This window comes from Nannobrachium achirus, assembly GCF_963921795.1.
Source record: "Nannobrachium achirus genome assembly, chromosome: 3".
In the NCBI taxonomy this organism is placed as follows: Eukaryota; Metazoa; Chordata; class Actinopteri; order Myctophiformes; family Myctophidae; genus Nannobrachium; species Nannobrachium achirus.
This window is the reverse complement of record NC_137812.1, coordinates 21604571-21621857: the sequence shown is the minus strand read 5'-3', so window position 1 is coordinate 21621857 and position 17287 is coordinate 21604571. Positions and strand designations below refer to the sequence as shown.

The window sequence follows — 17287 nt, the reverse complement described above, 5'->3', positions numbered from 1 at the left end:
GTACGCTCGTGCGTGCGTGTGCGCGCGGAGAGAGAGAGAGAGAGAGAGACTGAGAATGACAAAAGTTGAGTGTGAGAGAATGTGTGCATTAGAGAGATATGACAAGTAACCTGTGTGTGTGTGTGTGTGTGTGTGTAGGTGTGTGTGTGTGTGTGTGTGTGTGTGTGTGTGTGTGTGTGTGTGTGTGTGTGTGTGTGTGTGAGAACAGGTCTACAGATAAAGTGGGCCAACCAGGCTGTCAGCACAGCAGTGTGTGTTTTATAGGTTTATACAGGCCTGGATTGGCGCTCCATAAACCCACACTTTGTTTAATGAGCACATCACTTTGTGCGCACGTGTGTGCGCGTGTGTGCGTCTGTCTGTCTGTGCGGGCAAGAGGATTAGAGATTGTGATATAATGTGTACGTTTGTGTGGTTGTAATAATTATACAGTTGCATACAGTTAGTGGGTTAATATAACGTGCGTGCGTGCGTGCGTGTGTGCATGCGTGCGTGCCTGTCATTTAGAGCAGGGGTCTTCAACGTTTTCAGCCCAAGGACCCCTTAGTTGAGAGAGAGAGATGAAGCAGGGACCCCCAATATCAATAGATTCTATATAGTTGCATCATTTGACAGCACAATATTGTGTATTTTGGATTCATGTCAATTTGTGTTTTCAGATATTTAACCACTTGAACCGTTAATACCTAATAAACTTGACCTTTCACTCTGTACTTAGTCTGCTCTTTTCCCCTCTACACCAAAGCTCCTTGCTCTGCTATTTTTGGCTAAAGTTCTCTGAATATGGACCCACATAATAGAGTTCAAGAGGTGAATATAAAAAAGGGTGAAAAAAAGCTTCTATCACACAAAGATTTGAAGGACCCCCTGTAGTAACTCTGAGGACCCCCTAGGGTTCCCGGACCCCCCGTTGAAGACCCCTAATTTAGAGGCTTTTTTCGGTGTTTGGGGTTAGATCTTATGCCGCGGCAACGTCACAAAGATAGTTTTTCCCTTTTCAAAGTCGTTCCTAAAATGTTTATGTCCTCACAAGTACAGTAATACTATTACTAGTAATGTGTGTCCGTGCATGCGTGTGTGTGTGTGTGTGTGTGTCTGTTTGCGTTCATGCACGCGCGCGCGCGTGTGTGTACATGCGTGCGTGTGTGAATGCTATAACAGAGATCAAACAATCAAGCGAATGGAAAGTCAGCACTTAGCTTTTGGAGTGCAGTGCTGCATTAAAGGGGAGGCCAGGAAAAAAAAGAAAAAATCTGTCCTTAAAGGAGATGTGTTATGGATTTGTAATGAAAAGTAAACGTCTGGCTAATGATAAGGTAAAGTCAAGTTGTAAAAGAATAAATAAAAACACCTGACCTCTCGTGCTCACACGCGCTCACATCGCCAATTCACAAAGAAAGGTTTAAAGCAGTTCAAATTGCCACATACTACTGAGGCTGGGAGAAAAAAAAGGAAATTTGGCATTCATTCATAACATTTTGTATCGCAGAGTGAACATGTTGAATCATTTTATAATTTTGGAATGTTGTGGAAAAACTGAAACGGACGGTATATTGTTGGTGTCAGGTGGAAACCTTGTATGTCCAAAATTAAGACTTTCCAGGAAATGGAGAAGGGGGGAAAAGCAGCTGCCTTTCGAGCTTGTGGATCTGCTAATTTTGTGTGAATTTCTGTAGTGTGATCAAGTAGGGTGTTCATTTAATTAAATATGAAGAGGTTTCTGCCCAGCAGCAACCATATCAATCGGCTCCTATCACTAACCACGTCTCCCCTCCTCCCGGTTTGAAGTTTGCAGACGAGGCAACTTCTGTCGTTTCTTAGTGTGACTTTGCGGTCACTGAGCTGCTCCTCACTGTGTGGCCACCACTATGTGCCCACCTTGCACTCTGACACCACCGCTGGTCTCCCTGTGCGTGTGCGTGTGCGTGTGTGTGTGTGTGTGTGTGTGTGTGCGTGTGTGTGTGTGTGTGTGTGTGTGTGTGTGTGTGTGTGTGTGTGTGTGTGTGTGTGTGTGTGTGTGTATTTGAGAATTGTGAGGAACATTTTCCTGGTCCTCAATAGAGAAATGCTTTTCTTTTTATGGTTTAATGGAATTATGATTGCGATTAGGAAAAGGTTGAGCTTGGAGAATAGGACTAGGACTATAGGCATTCAGAGGTTAGGTTTAGGGGTTAGGATTGAAGTTATGGATTTTGGAAGTTACTGGATTTTTCATAATTTTCTTAATTGAGTTACATGCTGGTGTTGCCCACCTGAAAACAGCCCATATAAAATCTCAGAACGTGTCGCAGCTGAGCTTGTAGATCGGCAATCTTCTGCAATTTTCGATTCTGATGCCCAGAAATGTTGATCACTGCATTGCTCTTCCTTACCCACAAAGCTGTGATTCTGCCTGCTTACAGTGTGTCAGGTTCAGCACAAGGACACACACACTCACACGCACGCACGCACGCACGCACGCACACACACACTCACACACACACGCACACAAGCGTGCCACAAACATCAAAGAGTAAGCGAGGAAGTGTCAGCTCTGAGCCAGAGCAAGGTGTCAGGGTTAAGACCGAAAGATCCTGTCACTCCGTAAGGCATGGAAAGGGCAAGGACAGTGTTGTAATAGTACTCACATTTTATACTTAAGTAAAAGTATCAATACAGCAATGTAGAAATACTCCATTACAAGTAAAAGTCCAGAATTCAAAATGTACTTGAGTAAAAGTATGAAAGTATTTGGCATTACATTGTACTTAAAGTACCAAAAGTAAAAGTACAAAATGTTTGAAAATAGCAGATCTACAAGCTCACAATACGACGCGTTGTGAGCTTTTAGATCAGCTATTTTCAAATAGCCTAGGAATAAAATAGGGATAAAGCTGATTAATGTATGTTTTATAATATAATAATTTATATCTGCAAGTAATTAGTAACTAAAGTTTTCAAATAATTATTGTGGAGTAAAAGTACAATATTTGGATCCGAGATGTAGTGGAGTAGAAGTAAAAGTACTGAAAACTGGAAACACTAAAATAAAGTAAAAATACCTCAAAATTGTACTTAAGTACAGTACTTAAGTAAATCTACTTAGTTACTTTACACCACTGGGCAAGGAGATGTCACACGTTGCGTGTGTGAGCGCGGGGGCGTGTGCCGCTGCGCATGGGCGATCTCTAAATCAAAGCAGTCCTCTGCATGTCCTTTACCTCCAAATGCACCTGGGTAATAAAAAAATATACATATAATAATTAATTAATTAATAAATAAAACTATATTTTTAAAAAGGTTAAGACGCTCCATTTATTTTCGCAGAAAATGGCCCCGGGTTTTGTTAAACGGGGTCTTACAGGAGGCGAGGTAAATCAAACGTGCCTTTTGTGTATTAAAGAGTTTCCCCTCAAGACCCCATTAGACACTTGTAGCCGCCCTGTTCTGAAACACTGGCACGGAGGGTTTTAACTGTGAAAGATGTACTATTTCAATTTTGTATGGTAGAGTATGTGCACATTTGGCATTGTGGCTCTTCTGTTGAGGCATTTAGATGCAAGGGTCTAGGGCAGGGTTCTTCAACGTTTTCAGGCCAAGGACCCCTTAGTTGAGAGAGAGATGAAGCAGGGACCCCCACAACCTTTTCATAGATTCCATATAGTTTCATCGTTTACAATCACAATCATCAGTGTATTTTGGATTCATGTCAGTTTGTGTTTTCAGATATTTAACCACTTGAACTCTCAATACTTAAACTTGACCTTTCACTCTGTACTCTGTCTGCTCTTTTTCCCCATACACCAAACCTCTTTGCCAAAAAAAAAAACAATCCAGTTTCAGGTCTTTTTTACCTGAAGGTCGAACTGAAAATTCTTCCTTAACTCTCCCACCGCTTTGAACGTTCACGTTCGCCCGATTGCGCAAGACCTCTCCGCCAATACGGCGCTCGTTCGGTTCGTTCGTCTGATGACTGTAAGCTGATGAGGGGTCGCGCGGCCGTCTACTGTAAACACATTTTCCGCGGTGATGGTGTAAAAAATCCATTATGCGTTAGATCAACGGAGAACAATTCACTTCCTTGTTGATTTCCTCTGGCTGTAAGGCTCTGGGGCCAGTGACTGGTCTTCTTCTTCTTCAACACATAACAGGCAAATTCACATTCATTCTCGCATGACGCCGCCCTCTGCTGCCTGGCAGACCAAAGTGCACTATTGCACAACCCAAAAAAATAAAAATAAATAAATAAATAAATGTCTGTCTATCTACTATAACGTCGCAAAGGTAAGCCGCTTTTTGATGGCACCAGACCCAATAAATAAATAAATAATCTGGCAGTGGGAAAGTTAAGCAAGCAAGCTCTAGAAAGAGGCAATTGGAAATTGCAAGTGTGGCTGCCTTGACGCGAATATTTCGCAAATTAATTCCGTCTTACCATTTGAATTTTCCCCATTCAAGTCAATGGGGAAAATGAATTCACCAATGCCATATATGGAGATCTTTGTGTCGGTCCTTGTCCCTTTTATGTCCCTATATGGAGATCCCTGATGTCATCAATATTAAGCCCATATCTTGGAAAGCCCATATATGGACATACTGTGTCAGTCTCATGTGGTCTATGATGTAAGCCATCTCCATATTTGGGAAAATTTTAATTTTGAATTCCCTGAGTTCCTCAGAACACGGAGCCCTTAAACGCCAAGTTTAACTGTGTTCCATTTGTTGCAATAAATGGTTAAATCTGATTTGACATGAGTGTTCCCGACTAAAATATAATTAGTTTACCACTATTAGCTCAATGTTAAAAACATATCAGCACTGGCGCGCGACCGAGAGACCCGAGCGGCAGGGTTCGAATCCGGGGCAGAGCAGTAAAGGTTCCGTTGCAGTATAGCAGGCTGTATAAACCGATGTGTTTGAGCGTCTGGCTGTTTGAGTTGTAGCCAGGGGCGTCACAAGGGGGGCGGGGGGAGTGGGCCCTAGTGAGTTACTAGGGCCCAAGGTGGAGGGGCCCTAATTATTTTATACTTTAACTATTGAAAAATAGCAGATATACAAGCTCATAGCTTGACACCTAGTGCCGTACTGCGAGCTTGTAGATCTGCTATTTTTGAAAAGTCGTGAAAATGTGTGCAAATCTTTGAATATATGTATTTTTTTAAGCGAACATTTGTAACTCAAATTTTGCTCCTGGGGGGGACCCTGGAACTAAATATTTTGAGATGGGGTCCGTGGCCAAATACACATCATGTTGGGGGTCCTTCACATGAAAACGTTTGAGCACCACTGACATAGAAACATAGGTTTTTCAAAAAACCTTGGAAGGATTTGAAATATTCAAAGACATTTTCACGATTTTTTAAAAATAGCAGATCTACAAGCTCGCAGCTTGAAGGTGTCAGACATACAGCTTGTATATCTGCTATTTGTCAATAGTTAAGGCACAAAATAATGCGTAATAATGCGTTCCCATGCAGTCTAAATGGGTTAAACCCACCTCCCCCTATGAAGAACATTGACGGGGGGCCCACAGTGAATCCTTGCACCCAGGGCCCAGAATCTGGTGTGACACCCCTGGTTGCAGCCATCTGTGGCGGCGCACGGCGGTCGCTCACCTGTTCCTCCAGGGAAGGACACTCTTCCTCCACAGCCGAGGCACATATGCCGCGGCAGGCTCCCACCGGTACTTAATCATCTGATGTACTCCAGTCTCTCTTCTCTCTCCCTGTGCTGTTATGACTCCTTATGTGTCCTGGATTTAGTTTATTTTATTTTTTTATACATGCTGTAAAAGATGTAACATCCGCGGGCCTAGCTAGATATATGATAGTCATCCTGTTTACCTTCCGGTGGTTCCTTCATCATATCGAGGTTACGAAAACAAAGCAATACTTAAAAGTAGGTGTTAAAAAAGTGGGGTGTAAATATAGGTGGGACTATAATAAAATAAAAATAAAAACGTAACCCGTAGTGTTTTTTTTTCTTCTTTTTTTGCCGTTCGTCCCTGTCCTAGAAATGTCTGTTTGACATTTCATTGATAAAAGTACACATTGTAATCTTTCAAATCATGTGTGGTTTACTGTATGTCTGACACCTCATCTGTACATCATCTGTGGGCACAGCCTCCAAAACTCTTTGTCACATATCGAGTGGATTCTTCAACATTTAAACACGTGTCAATAGGAAGAGAAGCAAGTAGATGCAGAACTCTGCCGCACAAAACTAGTGAAATTAGCAGATCTTCAACTAGTTTAACATTTTTTTTAATGATAAATACAAAACGAACGGTTTTGGACATACAAGGTTTCGATCGGACAACAATGATCTGTTTCTCCAGCAGTGTTGTGACTCATCGTGTTTCCCCCTCCCTGCAGGTGTTACAGGAAGAGACGTCCATACCAGGGAGTGACCTGAACCTCATCTACCTGAGCTCCAGGGCGGCGGGGTATAAGCCTGTCCTCAAAGTCACCATGACACAGTCCACCATTCCCTTCAACCTCATGAAGGTAGAGTACCCTGTACCCAATACCCTGTACCCTGTCAACCCCACACACAGTCCACCATTCCCTTCAACCTCATGAAGTACCCTGTACCCAATACCCTGTACCCTGTCAACCACACAGTCCATGCACCATACCCTTCAACCTCATGAAGGTACGGTACCCTGTACCCAATACCCTGTACCCTGTCAACCACACAGTCCATACCCTTCAACCTCAAGAAGGTAGACTACCCTGTACCCAATACCCTGTACCCTGTCAACCACACAGACCATACCCTTCAACCTCAAGAAGGTAGAGTACCCTGTACCCAATACTCTGTACCCTGTCAACCACACATACAGTCCACCATACCCTTCAACCTCATGAAGGTATGTTACCCTGTACCCAATACCCTGTACCCTGTACCCTGTCAACCACACAGTCCACCATACCCTTCAACCTCATGAAGGTATGTTACCCTGTACCCAATACCCTGTACCCTGTACCCTGTCAACCACACAGTCCATGCACCATACCCTTCAAGGTAGGGTACCCTGTACCCAGTACCCTGTACCCTCATGAAGGTAGGGTACAGTACCCTGTCACCACACAGTCCACCATATGAAGGTACCCTGTCACCATAGATCACTGGTTCCCAAACAATGGGTCGGGACCCATTTGTGGTGGACTCAAATATCCACTTTTATTGTCCTACAAAATGAAAATGGCCGATCCACACGCTCTCAACGCGTCGCTTTGCGCCTCGTCGTGAGCATGTAGATCTGCTATTTTCACTAGTTTGGGTCCCGGGCCAATGTCTCATTTCTCTTTTGGGTCACATCAGGCTATAAAGTTTGGGAACGACTGCCGTAGAACCCACATATAAGTGGACTCAAATATCCACTTTTATTGTCCTACAAAATGAAAATGTCCGATCCACACGCTCTCAACGCGTCGCTTTGCGCCTCGTCGTGAGCATGTAGATCTGCTATTTTCACTAGTTTGGGTCCCGGGCCAATGTCTCATTTCTCTTTTGGGTCACATCAGGCTATAAAGTTTGGGAACGACTGCCGTAGAACCCACACTTTCTCACAGTCAATGTCCTGACAATTTACTGACAACCCACTGTCTTGCCGATGGCATGACGTCTTGACGCGTGACATTCTCAAATGGCACATCTGTAGCAACGGTGAATTCAGCAGTGATTGTCAACCACTTTTAATGCTGACACTATTTTTTAAGGACCCGCAGTTTTGATATGCATTAGACCAGTGGTTCTCATAGTTTGTGCATGTTAAGAATGAATATGCGTTGATATATGGTCCCCCATTTGAAAAGGTTTTGTGCCAGATATCAGCTATTTTCAAATAGCGATGTATATAGGGTTAAAGTGTTTAATCTGATGTTGATGCTATTATTAGACTCATTTTGCTGGGGACCCCCTGGAACCCTTTCAAGGACCCCTGGGGGTCCTCAGACCCCACTTTGAAAATCACTGCATTAGACCGTGGACTCCTATTTGATATGACGTTTACAGCAATCTACATCGTAAAATCCTTCACTGTAAATTAACTCTGAGAGTGTACAAAGGGAACCAAATGGACCCGTAAGGCCTTAGAGAAATATTATTACACCGGTAACCTTTCAACAGGAGATACTGTAACAGCGATAAGATCTGTATCAGTTCCCTGTGTGATTACAAAAAAATAAAATAAAATATTCTGTATTATCCATCATTACATTTTAATTGAAATGTAAATAAGGGATATTTTAATGGATGGTTTTGTGACTGGTTGCTGCACAGGTTCACCTGATGGTGGCGGTAGTGGGCCGTCTGTTCCAGAAGTGGTTCCCCGCCCAGCCCAACCTGTCCTACACCTTCATCTGGGACAAGACGGACGCCTACAGCCAGCGTGTCTACGGCCTGTCAGAGGCTGTCGGTGAGTTGACAGTATACTGTAGCTACTCTTTGATTGATTGATTGATTGATTGATTAAATACTTTAGTAGTCAGAAATGTAAACAGCACAAAGGTACATTATCATTATTCAATTTTGTTTTATTGAGAGGTAGGTAATTTAGGCTAAAAGGATCTTAAATGTAAAAAGGACGTGTTTCAATTCATCAGAGCATATTAACACATTAATAATACATGTCAACAACATACAAACAACTACCGGTATACAAACGAACAACAAAGGAGACAAAGGAAAGAGGAAAAACTACAGCAATGACACAACTTTTTTTGATGGGAAAAAAAGAATCTTCCATAGGCTACCTTGTGGCCGTCTGATAGAGTTTTGAAAGAAACCAGTGTTACACTGCCCTTAGTTGCGGTGTTGCGGTGCCAAATGTGGCTTATTTTTGTAGAGTAAATTTTCTTTGTATTCACTACTAAAAATGTGTATGATGCCACAATGAATGACTGAAATAAACTAAACTATTGCCACATTGTGGATTCATCTCGGCTCTCTACACAGCGGCCATATTGGCAGGAAATTGGGCTGCTACCTTCAGTCAAACAGATATTATGTATAGCAAATATATAAGAAATAGATTATGTCCTCTTGAGTCATGCAGGTCTGTGCACTCCTGACATGAATATCAGCTTTATTTTAATTAGCGTTGTTCTCATGTTGGCAGACCATACTTGGACACTTTGAATATCCCCTTATGAAGATCCACATTTGATCTCTGGCTGAAAGTGAACGGCATCTTGAGCTTAGAGAGAGAGAGAGAGGGAGGGAGAGAGAGAGAGAGAGGGAGAGAGAGAGAGAGAGGGAGTTAGAGAGGGGAAGAAAGAGAGAGAGAGAGAGAGGCTGTTGGCGTGTTTCCCTGCGCAGTGCTTCACTGCACCGGGGCTTCTTTTGGCGAGGACTTGTTGTACTTTTTTTTTTTTAACACTAGCCAAGTGTTTACAGTTGGGGATTATAGTATTTTGTTGGCAGGCAGAAGGCTGGAAGCTGTTAATACTGTAGATTTGAGTTAATGACCCAAACAGAATGACTGGATGATGGAGGGAACGACGGAGCGAACGCTTTAAGAGTGGCGGCTCCGGTGAGATTAAAACACCAACATTAGTCACTTCCAGCCTGGCGTTTCCTATATTCTGGCCATGTCATTATAGGCGGGAAAACTTTTTTTTACATTTGAAGAAAGAGAGAAAAGGCTACAGCCTGTATGTGCTTGAGTCTTGGCTATTTCATCATTTTCAAAATGTTCTCTCTCTAATCTTTTATTCACCACTTTGAGCTTCCCCTTTTAAATCTTTTGGAAACGGGGCTTATTAGCCCTATTGGTTCTTGGTCTTTTTGGCTTTAGGTAATAGGGTCCTTTTGGCTTTATAGGTAATGGGGCCCTTTTGGCTCTATAGGTAATAGGGTCGTTTTGGCTTTAGGTAATAGGGTCCTTTTGGCTCTATAGGTAATAGGGTTGTTTTGGCTTTAGGTAATAGGGTCCTTTTGGCTCTATAGGTAATGGGGTCCTTTTGGCTATAGACTGATTTCCCAGAGCAGCAACTATAACTGCGGTGTCAATCGGCACCTACGGTATGTGTGTGTGTGCGGCTGTGCGCCCACACTACAGCCACACAGCAGCGCTCCAGAAAAAGGTCTATAGGGTAAGAGGTAATAGGGTCTTTTTGACTATAGGTAATGGGCTTATTTTGGCTATAGGCTCCTTTTGGCTATAGGCAATAGGCGCCCTTCGGCTATTTTGGCTACTTTCAGCAATTTTCTCAATGTTTTAATATAGGGGTTTAAGTGGCTAACAGAGGAGTGCATTGTGTCGGTCTCCTGGTCCATACCACGGTCAATGCAGAGCTCTCTCCTCTCCTCATGTCCCCCATGTGAGCATGCAGCTGAGAGCCAGCGGTTTTAAGCGCTGAGTGACACATGTGTATTTTTCATTCTAGAAATAGAGAACATTGGGGGGCAGTAGTCCGTGCCGGTGGGGTGGGGTGGGGGGGAGCCAGCGGAGCGTATCTACGCTCCCCGCATTCCTCGGCGAGCCCCGCCGCCCAAACACGGCGTGTGTTACATCTGTCTGCTCCGGCTCAGACCTGAGCTGATCCCCCAAGACAAATAATCACCCCGTCAGAGCCGGGAAACCCAGAGACGGACAGACGGCACACACTCACGTCCTGAGACACACACGCACGCGCGCGCACAGTCGCACACGCACACACACACACACACACACACACACACACACACACACACACACACACACACACACACAATGGTGGGAATGAAATACTCACGTGTATTACTCAAGTAAAAGTATCAATACTGCAATATAGAAACACCCTGCCACAAGCAGAAGTCCGGAATTCAAAATTGTACTTGAGCAAACCTACAATAGTATTGGTATTGAAATGTATTGAAAGTAGCAAGAGTTGAAAGTAGGCTACTCATTATGCGTTATCTCCCGTTGCGCAAGTTTTCTAATGTATACAATGTGTGAAAGATCTTTTTGAAAATAGCAGATCTACAAGCTCACAATGTGCCGCATTGTGAGCGGCTATTTTCAAATGGCCGATAGGTATATAGGGCTGAAGTGGTTAATGGTTTATGTTGTGTAATTATAGTCTAAATCTACAAAGTAACTAGTAACTAAAGTTTCAAATAATTGTAGTGGAGTAAAAGTACAATATTTGCCTCTGAGATGTAGTAAGTAAAAGAAGGTAAAAATATACTTAAGTACAGTGCTTGAGTAAATGTAGCCTACTTAGTTACTTTCCACCACTGCCCACACGCACACACACGCACAGTATGCACGCACAAACGCACATGCACATACCCACACACCAGACACACGTGTGTCAGCAATGAATCTGAAGAGCGTTAAGTTTCCCTAAGACCAACACCCTACCACCGGAATCGAACCCACGGGTCTCTTCCGTGCAGGAGACCAGATTTCTACCACTCTGGCAAGAGCGACTCCCCACTGGGCCAGTGGAGAGATGGGGGGAGGGATATACTCTGATAGTAATTATTGCTATAGAGTGTTTGTTCAGTAACAAGGATCTTGCCTGTCTCAGTGTTGGAAAAAGTACTCAAATGTTTCACTTAAAAGTAAGTAAAAGTATCAATACTGCAATGTAGAAGCACTCCGTTACAAGTAAAAGTCCGGAATTCAAAATGTACTTGAGTAAAAGTACAAAAATATTGGCATAAATAACTTAAAGTACCAAAAGTAAAAGTAGTCATTGTGCAGAATGTATACAAATCCTTTGAAAATAGCAGATCTACAGGCTCACAATGTGAGCTTGTAGATCGGCTATTTTCTAATGGCCAAAATGAATAAAGGGTTGAAGTGGTTAATGTACGTTTTGTAATAATAATCAAAATCTACAAAGTAAATATTAACTGATGTAGTGGAGTAAAAGTACAATATTTGGATCCGAGATGTAGTGGAGTAGAAGTAAAAGTAGTGGAAATTTGAAAGTAAGGTACAAATATCTCAATCTTGTACATAAAGGAGAAACCTGTCTTCATATAATAGGTCCTCACTAATGTTCTTGATAAAATAGCACAATTATTTCCTACTCAGTCTGGGTCTCATAGGAGAACTGTGGGCGGGTCAAATCCATCCACCAGTGATGTCACTTGGCCAGTGACTTCACCACTTGAAAAGTGGTGAAGTGGTGAAGTCCTCCTTTAAGTACAGTACCTAAGTAAATAGTAAGTAATAGTAACTGAAAATGCACGTTCAAACTGGGATACCAGCTTTGATCCAATGCCAAAGAAAATTCAACCACTTTTCCCTCAAAACGGCTTCAATATATTTTGTGGCTGGTACTTTTTTGTTGCCAACGCTCGCTCTGACTCCTCTGGTGTGCTATCCTCTTAGAACAAGGACATTTAGTGACAAGTCACACACAGTGTCAAGACTTTGAGTTTAGTTCATTTTATTTCTCCATGTCTTTACAAGAAAGGACAAAATGTTTCTGCTACCCAGCCTTCCTCAGTGTGTCACACAATGACAAGAGGGCTGGGTTGCCAAAAGTGCTGTAAAGTAACTAAGTTCTACAGTTAGTTACTGGAGTGTTTCCAATTTTCAGTACTAGTACTTCTACTCCACTACATCTCAGAGGCAAATATATGGTACTTTTTACTCCACTACAATTCTTTGAAAACGCACTTGTTACTTTGTAGATTTGGATTATTTTTAAAAACACACACATCAACCACTTCAGCCCTATGTATCTCGGCCATTTGAAAATAGCTGATCTACAAGTCACAGAAGCTGTGAGCTTGTGGATCACACATGGAGCACACTGGCATGGTCCTTTGAGGACAGAGCAGTCGGCAGGAGGGGGCGTCTTAAAACTGCCGGTTATTTTCAACGTGGACTGGGAAGAGAAGCCATGTGGTTGAACTGTGAGAGGCCAGGGCTTAATGTCAGTGTCTGAGAGGAGGATGTTGTACTGACATGCTTGTCTTAACCCATTTCTATGTCAGCAATCTGGCCAGCCATCGTCAAAGAAAAGGTCCTTTTCACTTAACTGGAGCTCAGTTAGTCTGTTCTTGAGAGACTACTATGTCAGTGGTGCTCAAACCTTTTCATTTCATGACCCCCAAACTGATATTTATTTGGCCACGGACCCCCATCTCAAAATATTTAGTTCCAGGGACCACCCAGAAGCAAAATTTGAGTTACAAACGTTCGCTTTGAAAATACATTATAGTCAAAGATTTGCACACGACTTTAAAAAAAATAGCAGATCTACAAGCTCGCAGCGCGGCACCGAGTGCCGCGCTGTGAGCTTGTATATCTGCTATTTTTCACCACTGAATGCCACTGGTGGCATTCAATAATTCTAGGCCTAAATGGGTTAAAGGACAACTTTGTTTTTTTTACAACAAGGTTTTAGATTGTAATTAGAGAAAAGAAAAGATGAGTGTTAAAATGCTTTCATTTACTGCTGTTTATCATTTCAGTGAGTGGGGGCATGCGTACAAGTGGCTAAATATGTCTTTTTTTACACAATAAGACGGCAATTTCTTTATTACAATTTTTAAAGTAACACTACTAGCCCCCATAAGTCACATCTGAAAGATTGCGGTGCATCTTGGGAATGGGCTTATTGTGTTTAAAAATATGTATTTGCCACTTGTACGCACGCCCCCACCCACTGAAATCAAAATCATTAAAATCAATAAAACAATAGAAAGAAGTAAATGAAAACATTTAATGCTCATATTTTCTTTTCTCTAATTACAATCTAAAATATGAACCCTTGTTGTAAAAAAAACAAAGTTGTCTTTTAGGTAAAAGCATCAATACTGCAATGTAGAGATATTTGCATTTATTTCTGATTTCTGAAAGGGCGGCACATTCCAGCATGTAGATATTGTCACTGTCGGGCAAAAACCTTGTATCTCCAAGTTTCAAATGTGTCAGTTTTTTGGTTAAGCAAAGCCCTGCTTCATCATACAAGACCGTCGCACAAAACTAGTGAAAACTGCCGATCTACAAGTACACAACGCTAGATCAGCTATTTTCACCAGTTCAGATCATTTTTAAAGTGACAAATACAAAACAAACGGTTTTGGACATACAAGGTTTCTTCCCGACAACGATGATATGCTACTTTTGCTGCTTTTTGAATTTGAATCCCCAAAAAAAAAAAAAAAATGCAGTTTTGGATGTAAAGTATGAGGTTTATCGGCCCGACAGAGGCAGTTCTTCAGGGCTAGGACCACGGTGTTCTGGGTGTAGATAGACATAGAAAGGTAGACACCTCCTTTGGCTCTGAGGCATGAGATCGCGGGACTCGGCGACTGGTGGTTTCCGGTCGTTTCCCCACTTCCACGTCACAGAAAACAGAAGTTGCTAGGCCAATGTTTTTATTGTACTAGTGATACTTGCTTTCTCATGCCAATAAAGCTCCTTTGAATTGAACATTGATTTGATTGGCCAGTAGTCACGACAGCACGGCAGCGTGGTCTCCGGCAATCGCGGACGTCCGCACTCCAGTTGTTGCTCGTCGCTCCAGTGGACTGCAGCGGCCAATGAGGCATCTAGCTTTTTATATCCATGGTCGGACTGACCTGTTGAGCAGCGGCAGCAGACAGAGCACACAGTGCACACAGCGCTCAGAGGAACAAAACAGCCAGTGTGTGCACTTTGTTCTGTGTCTTCCTACGCAGCAGCAGCAGCAGCAGCAGCCCTGAGCCCTGCGCTCAGCCCTTTTTCTGACCGTTATTCTGCTGACATGATGCTTCCTGCAGCCTCCTCCTCTCTGGGTGTAATTACCCAACACCCAAAACCACACACGCGTGCGTTCGCGGGCGCGCGCGCACACACACACACACACACACACACACACACACACACACACACACACACACACACACACACACACAGAGGACTGACGTTTAGTTTGTTTTTCTTGCTGCCTTCTCTCTCCCACATCTTTCTCTTCCCCATCTCTCTCTCTCCCCCTCTCTCTCTCTCTCTCTCTCTCTCTCTCTCTCTCTGTCTCTCTCTCTCTCTCTCTCTCTCTCTCTCTCTCTCTCTCTCCAACCAAATGAAGATCACTGTGGCTTTCTTTTTCTAAATTTAATACACACAGCTGCTGTGGCTAAACACACACGCGCGCGCACACACGCACACACACACACACACACACACACACACACACACACACACACACACACACACACACACACACACACACACACACACACACACACGTGCACGCACACTCTCACTCACACACACACGCGCACAGGCGCACACATTCTCTCACACACACGCACACGCACACACACACACACACACACACACACACACACACACACTGTGCCACCTCAGAGAGGCTATACTGTAACAAAGACAAGTTGAAAGACGAGCTGTCTTTTAACGCGCGTGTGTCTGTGCACGTGTCAGTCAGTGTGCAAGAGTGTGTAAGTGTTCATGTGTCTATGTGCGTGTGTGAGTGTTTATGTGTCTGTGTGAGTGTGTACAAGAGTTTATTTGTGTGCTCGTATGTGTGGTGGTGGGGGGGGGGGGGGGGACAGTTGCGGATGGCCTCTATAAACAAGGCAATACTATATGAGTCAAAGGGGTTGTTAACATATTATGCTCATACACGCACGCTCGCACACACACACACACACACACACACACACGCACACACACACACACACACACACACACACACACACACACACACACACACACACACACACACACACACACACACACACACACACACACACAATCAACATTGGAATGTGAAATCATAATCGGGACTCGTCTGCTTATATATACAGGGCGAGGTCGCGCCAATCCTTGTATATCCGATATACAGTGATGGATATCGGACCAGTTACCCATATATGGAGACCCCTGCATGATAGTCAACAATGTTATGTCAAAACATGCCCATGTATGGGCATTCCCAGATATGTCCTTAATATTGATGACATTGGGACAGGGATCTCCATATATCGGCATAAAACATATGTTAGTGAGTTATGGCCTGGTTTTGATTTTTCACCCAGTGCCAATTGCCTAAGCTGTAATCCTGGGCTCTGCACTCCCTCTGCCAATCTGGGGAGGGCCCCGAACTGAGCTCATGCTTCCCTGCATAAGGGGTGGAAGGCCGCTTCTTATCACCTGACAGGGGGGAGTTTACCCGGTTGGACGTAGCACGTGGAAGGGGCATTATAGAGACCAGGATTACTGCATGTTTTTGTGAGGGTACCTAACCTAGGAGACACGGGAAGAACATGCAAACTCCACACAGAAAGGCCCACTCACCAACCTCACCTAGGGTGTGGGCGCTGATGCGGAGGAGAGAACACGCCCCCATCAAATATATTTTTAAATCGAACATTTGTAACTCAGTCTGTCTTTCTCAGGGTCCCTGGAACAACATATTTTGAGATGGGGGTCCGCGGTCAAATACACATAATTCTACGGGGTCCTTGACATTAAAACGTTTTCAGAAAACCATTGGGATTTGGAAGACACTTTTTAATTATTTTCCAGGTCTTAACCCTTTCAAAGCCACGGGGAGCCCCTTAATGTTAAAATCGTACTATATCGGACTTCCTAGGGGGGGAGGGGCAGCCAATCGTACTTTCCCGTACTTTCCCGTATTTACCGAAATAAATGATTTTCATCCGAAAATCGGCGATCGTCTAACCTTCCCTAGTCACTACTCGTGCATTGATAGCTCATGGCTGGGCTGACATGAAGCAGAAGTGATGTCTTTCCTTTTCCAAGGCATATTCCCCCATTCGGTTACTGTCTGTACCCTGGTGCTTCTACAGCAGCCATGCTAGGGGCTATGCTAGCGAAACTTTTCAGTTCTGCTTTTGAGTCACACATGGATTATTTGCGGGGACATTTACGTGAAGGGATCGCGCACGCGAAACGCACGGGGAGATCGATGATCGGCCAAAACCCCCATTCTATCCCAACGGAGAACCAGATAATCACAGTGAGCTAATGACCTGGGGGAAAAAAAAAAGAAAAAACAACGGCGCTGTCCAAGAAGGAGTGGCGGCGGGCTCATGTTTATAAACATAATATTATGTCTCAGATCACAATACAATAATAGAAATTTCACGGCTAATCTACCAACCACCATTCTATTTCGGACGGCAAAGTGTTAATCATGGCTTAACATGTGAAATGTGCCTTGCAGTGTCGGTGGGCTTTGAGTACGAGTCGTGTCTGGACCTGATCCTGTGGGAGAAGAGGACCTCCATTCTGCAGGGCTACGAGCTGGACGCCTCCAACATGGGGGGATGGACCCTGGACAAGCACCACATCCTGGACGTCCAGAACGGTAAGAACACAGCCTAA

General features: G+C 43.6%; 1 protein-coding gene across 1 annotated transcript in view; it reads left to right on the top strand.

The window, feature by feature from the left end:
• The window catches only part of LOC308281719 (teneurin-3), a gene marked incomplete at its 3' end in the record, with an annotated part of 198473 nt that overhangs the window by 88937 nt on the left and 92249 nt on the right, over positions 1-17287 (top strand). The window contains exons 17-19 of the mRNA XM_080721996.1: positions 6354-6485; positions 8266-8401; positions 17127-17270. Coding sequence (XP_080578122.1) covers positions 6354-6485; positions 8266-8401; positions 17127-17270 — 412 coding nt within the window. The remainder of the gene's footprint in view (positions 1-6353; positions 6486-8265; positions 8402-17126; positions 17271-17287) is intronic.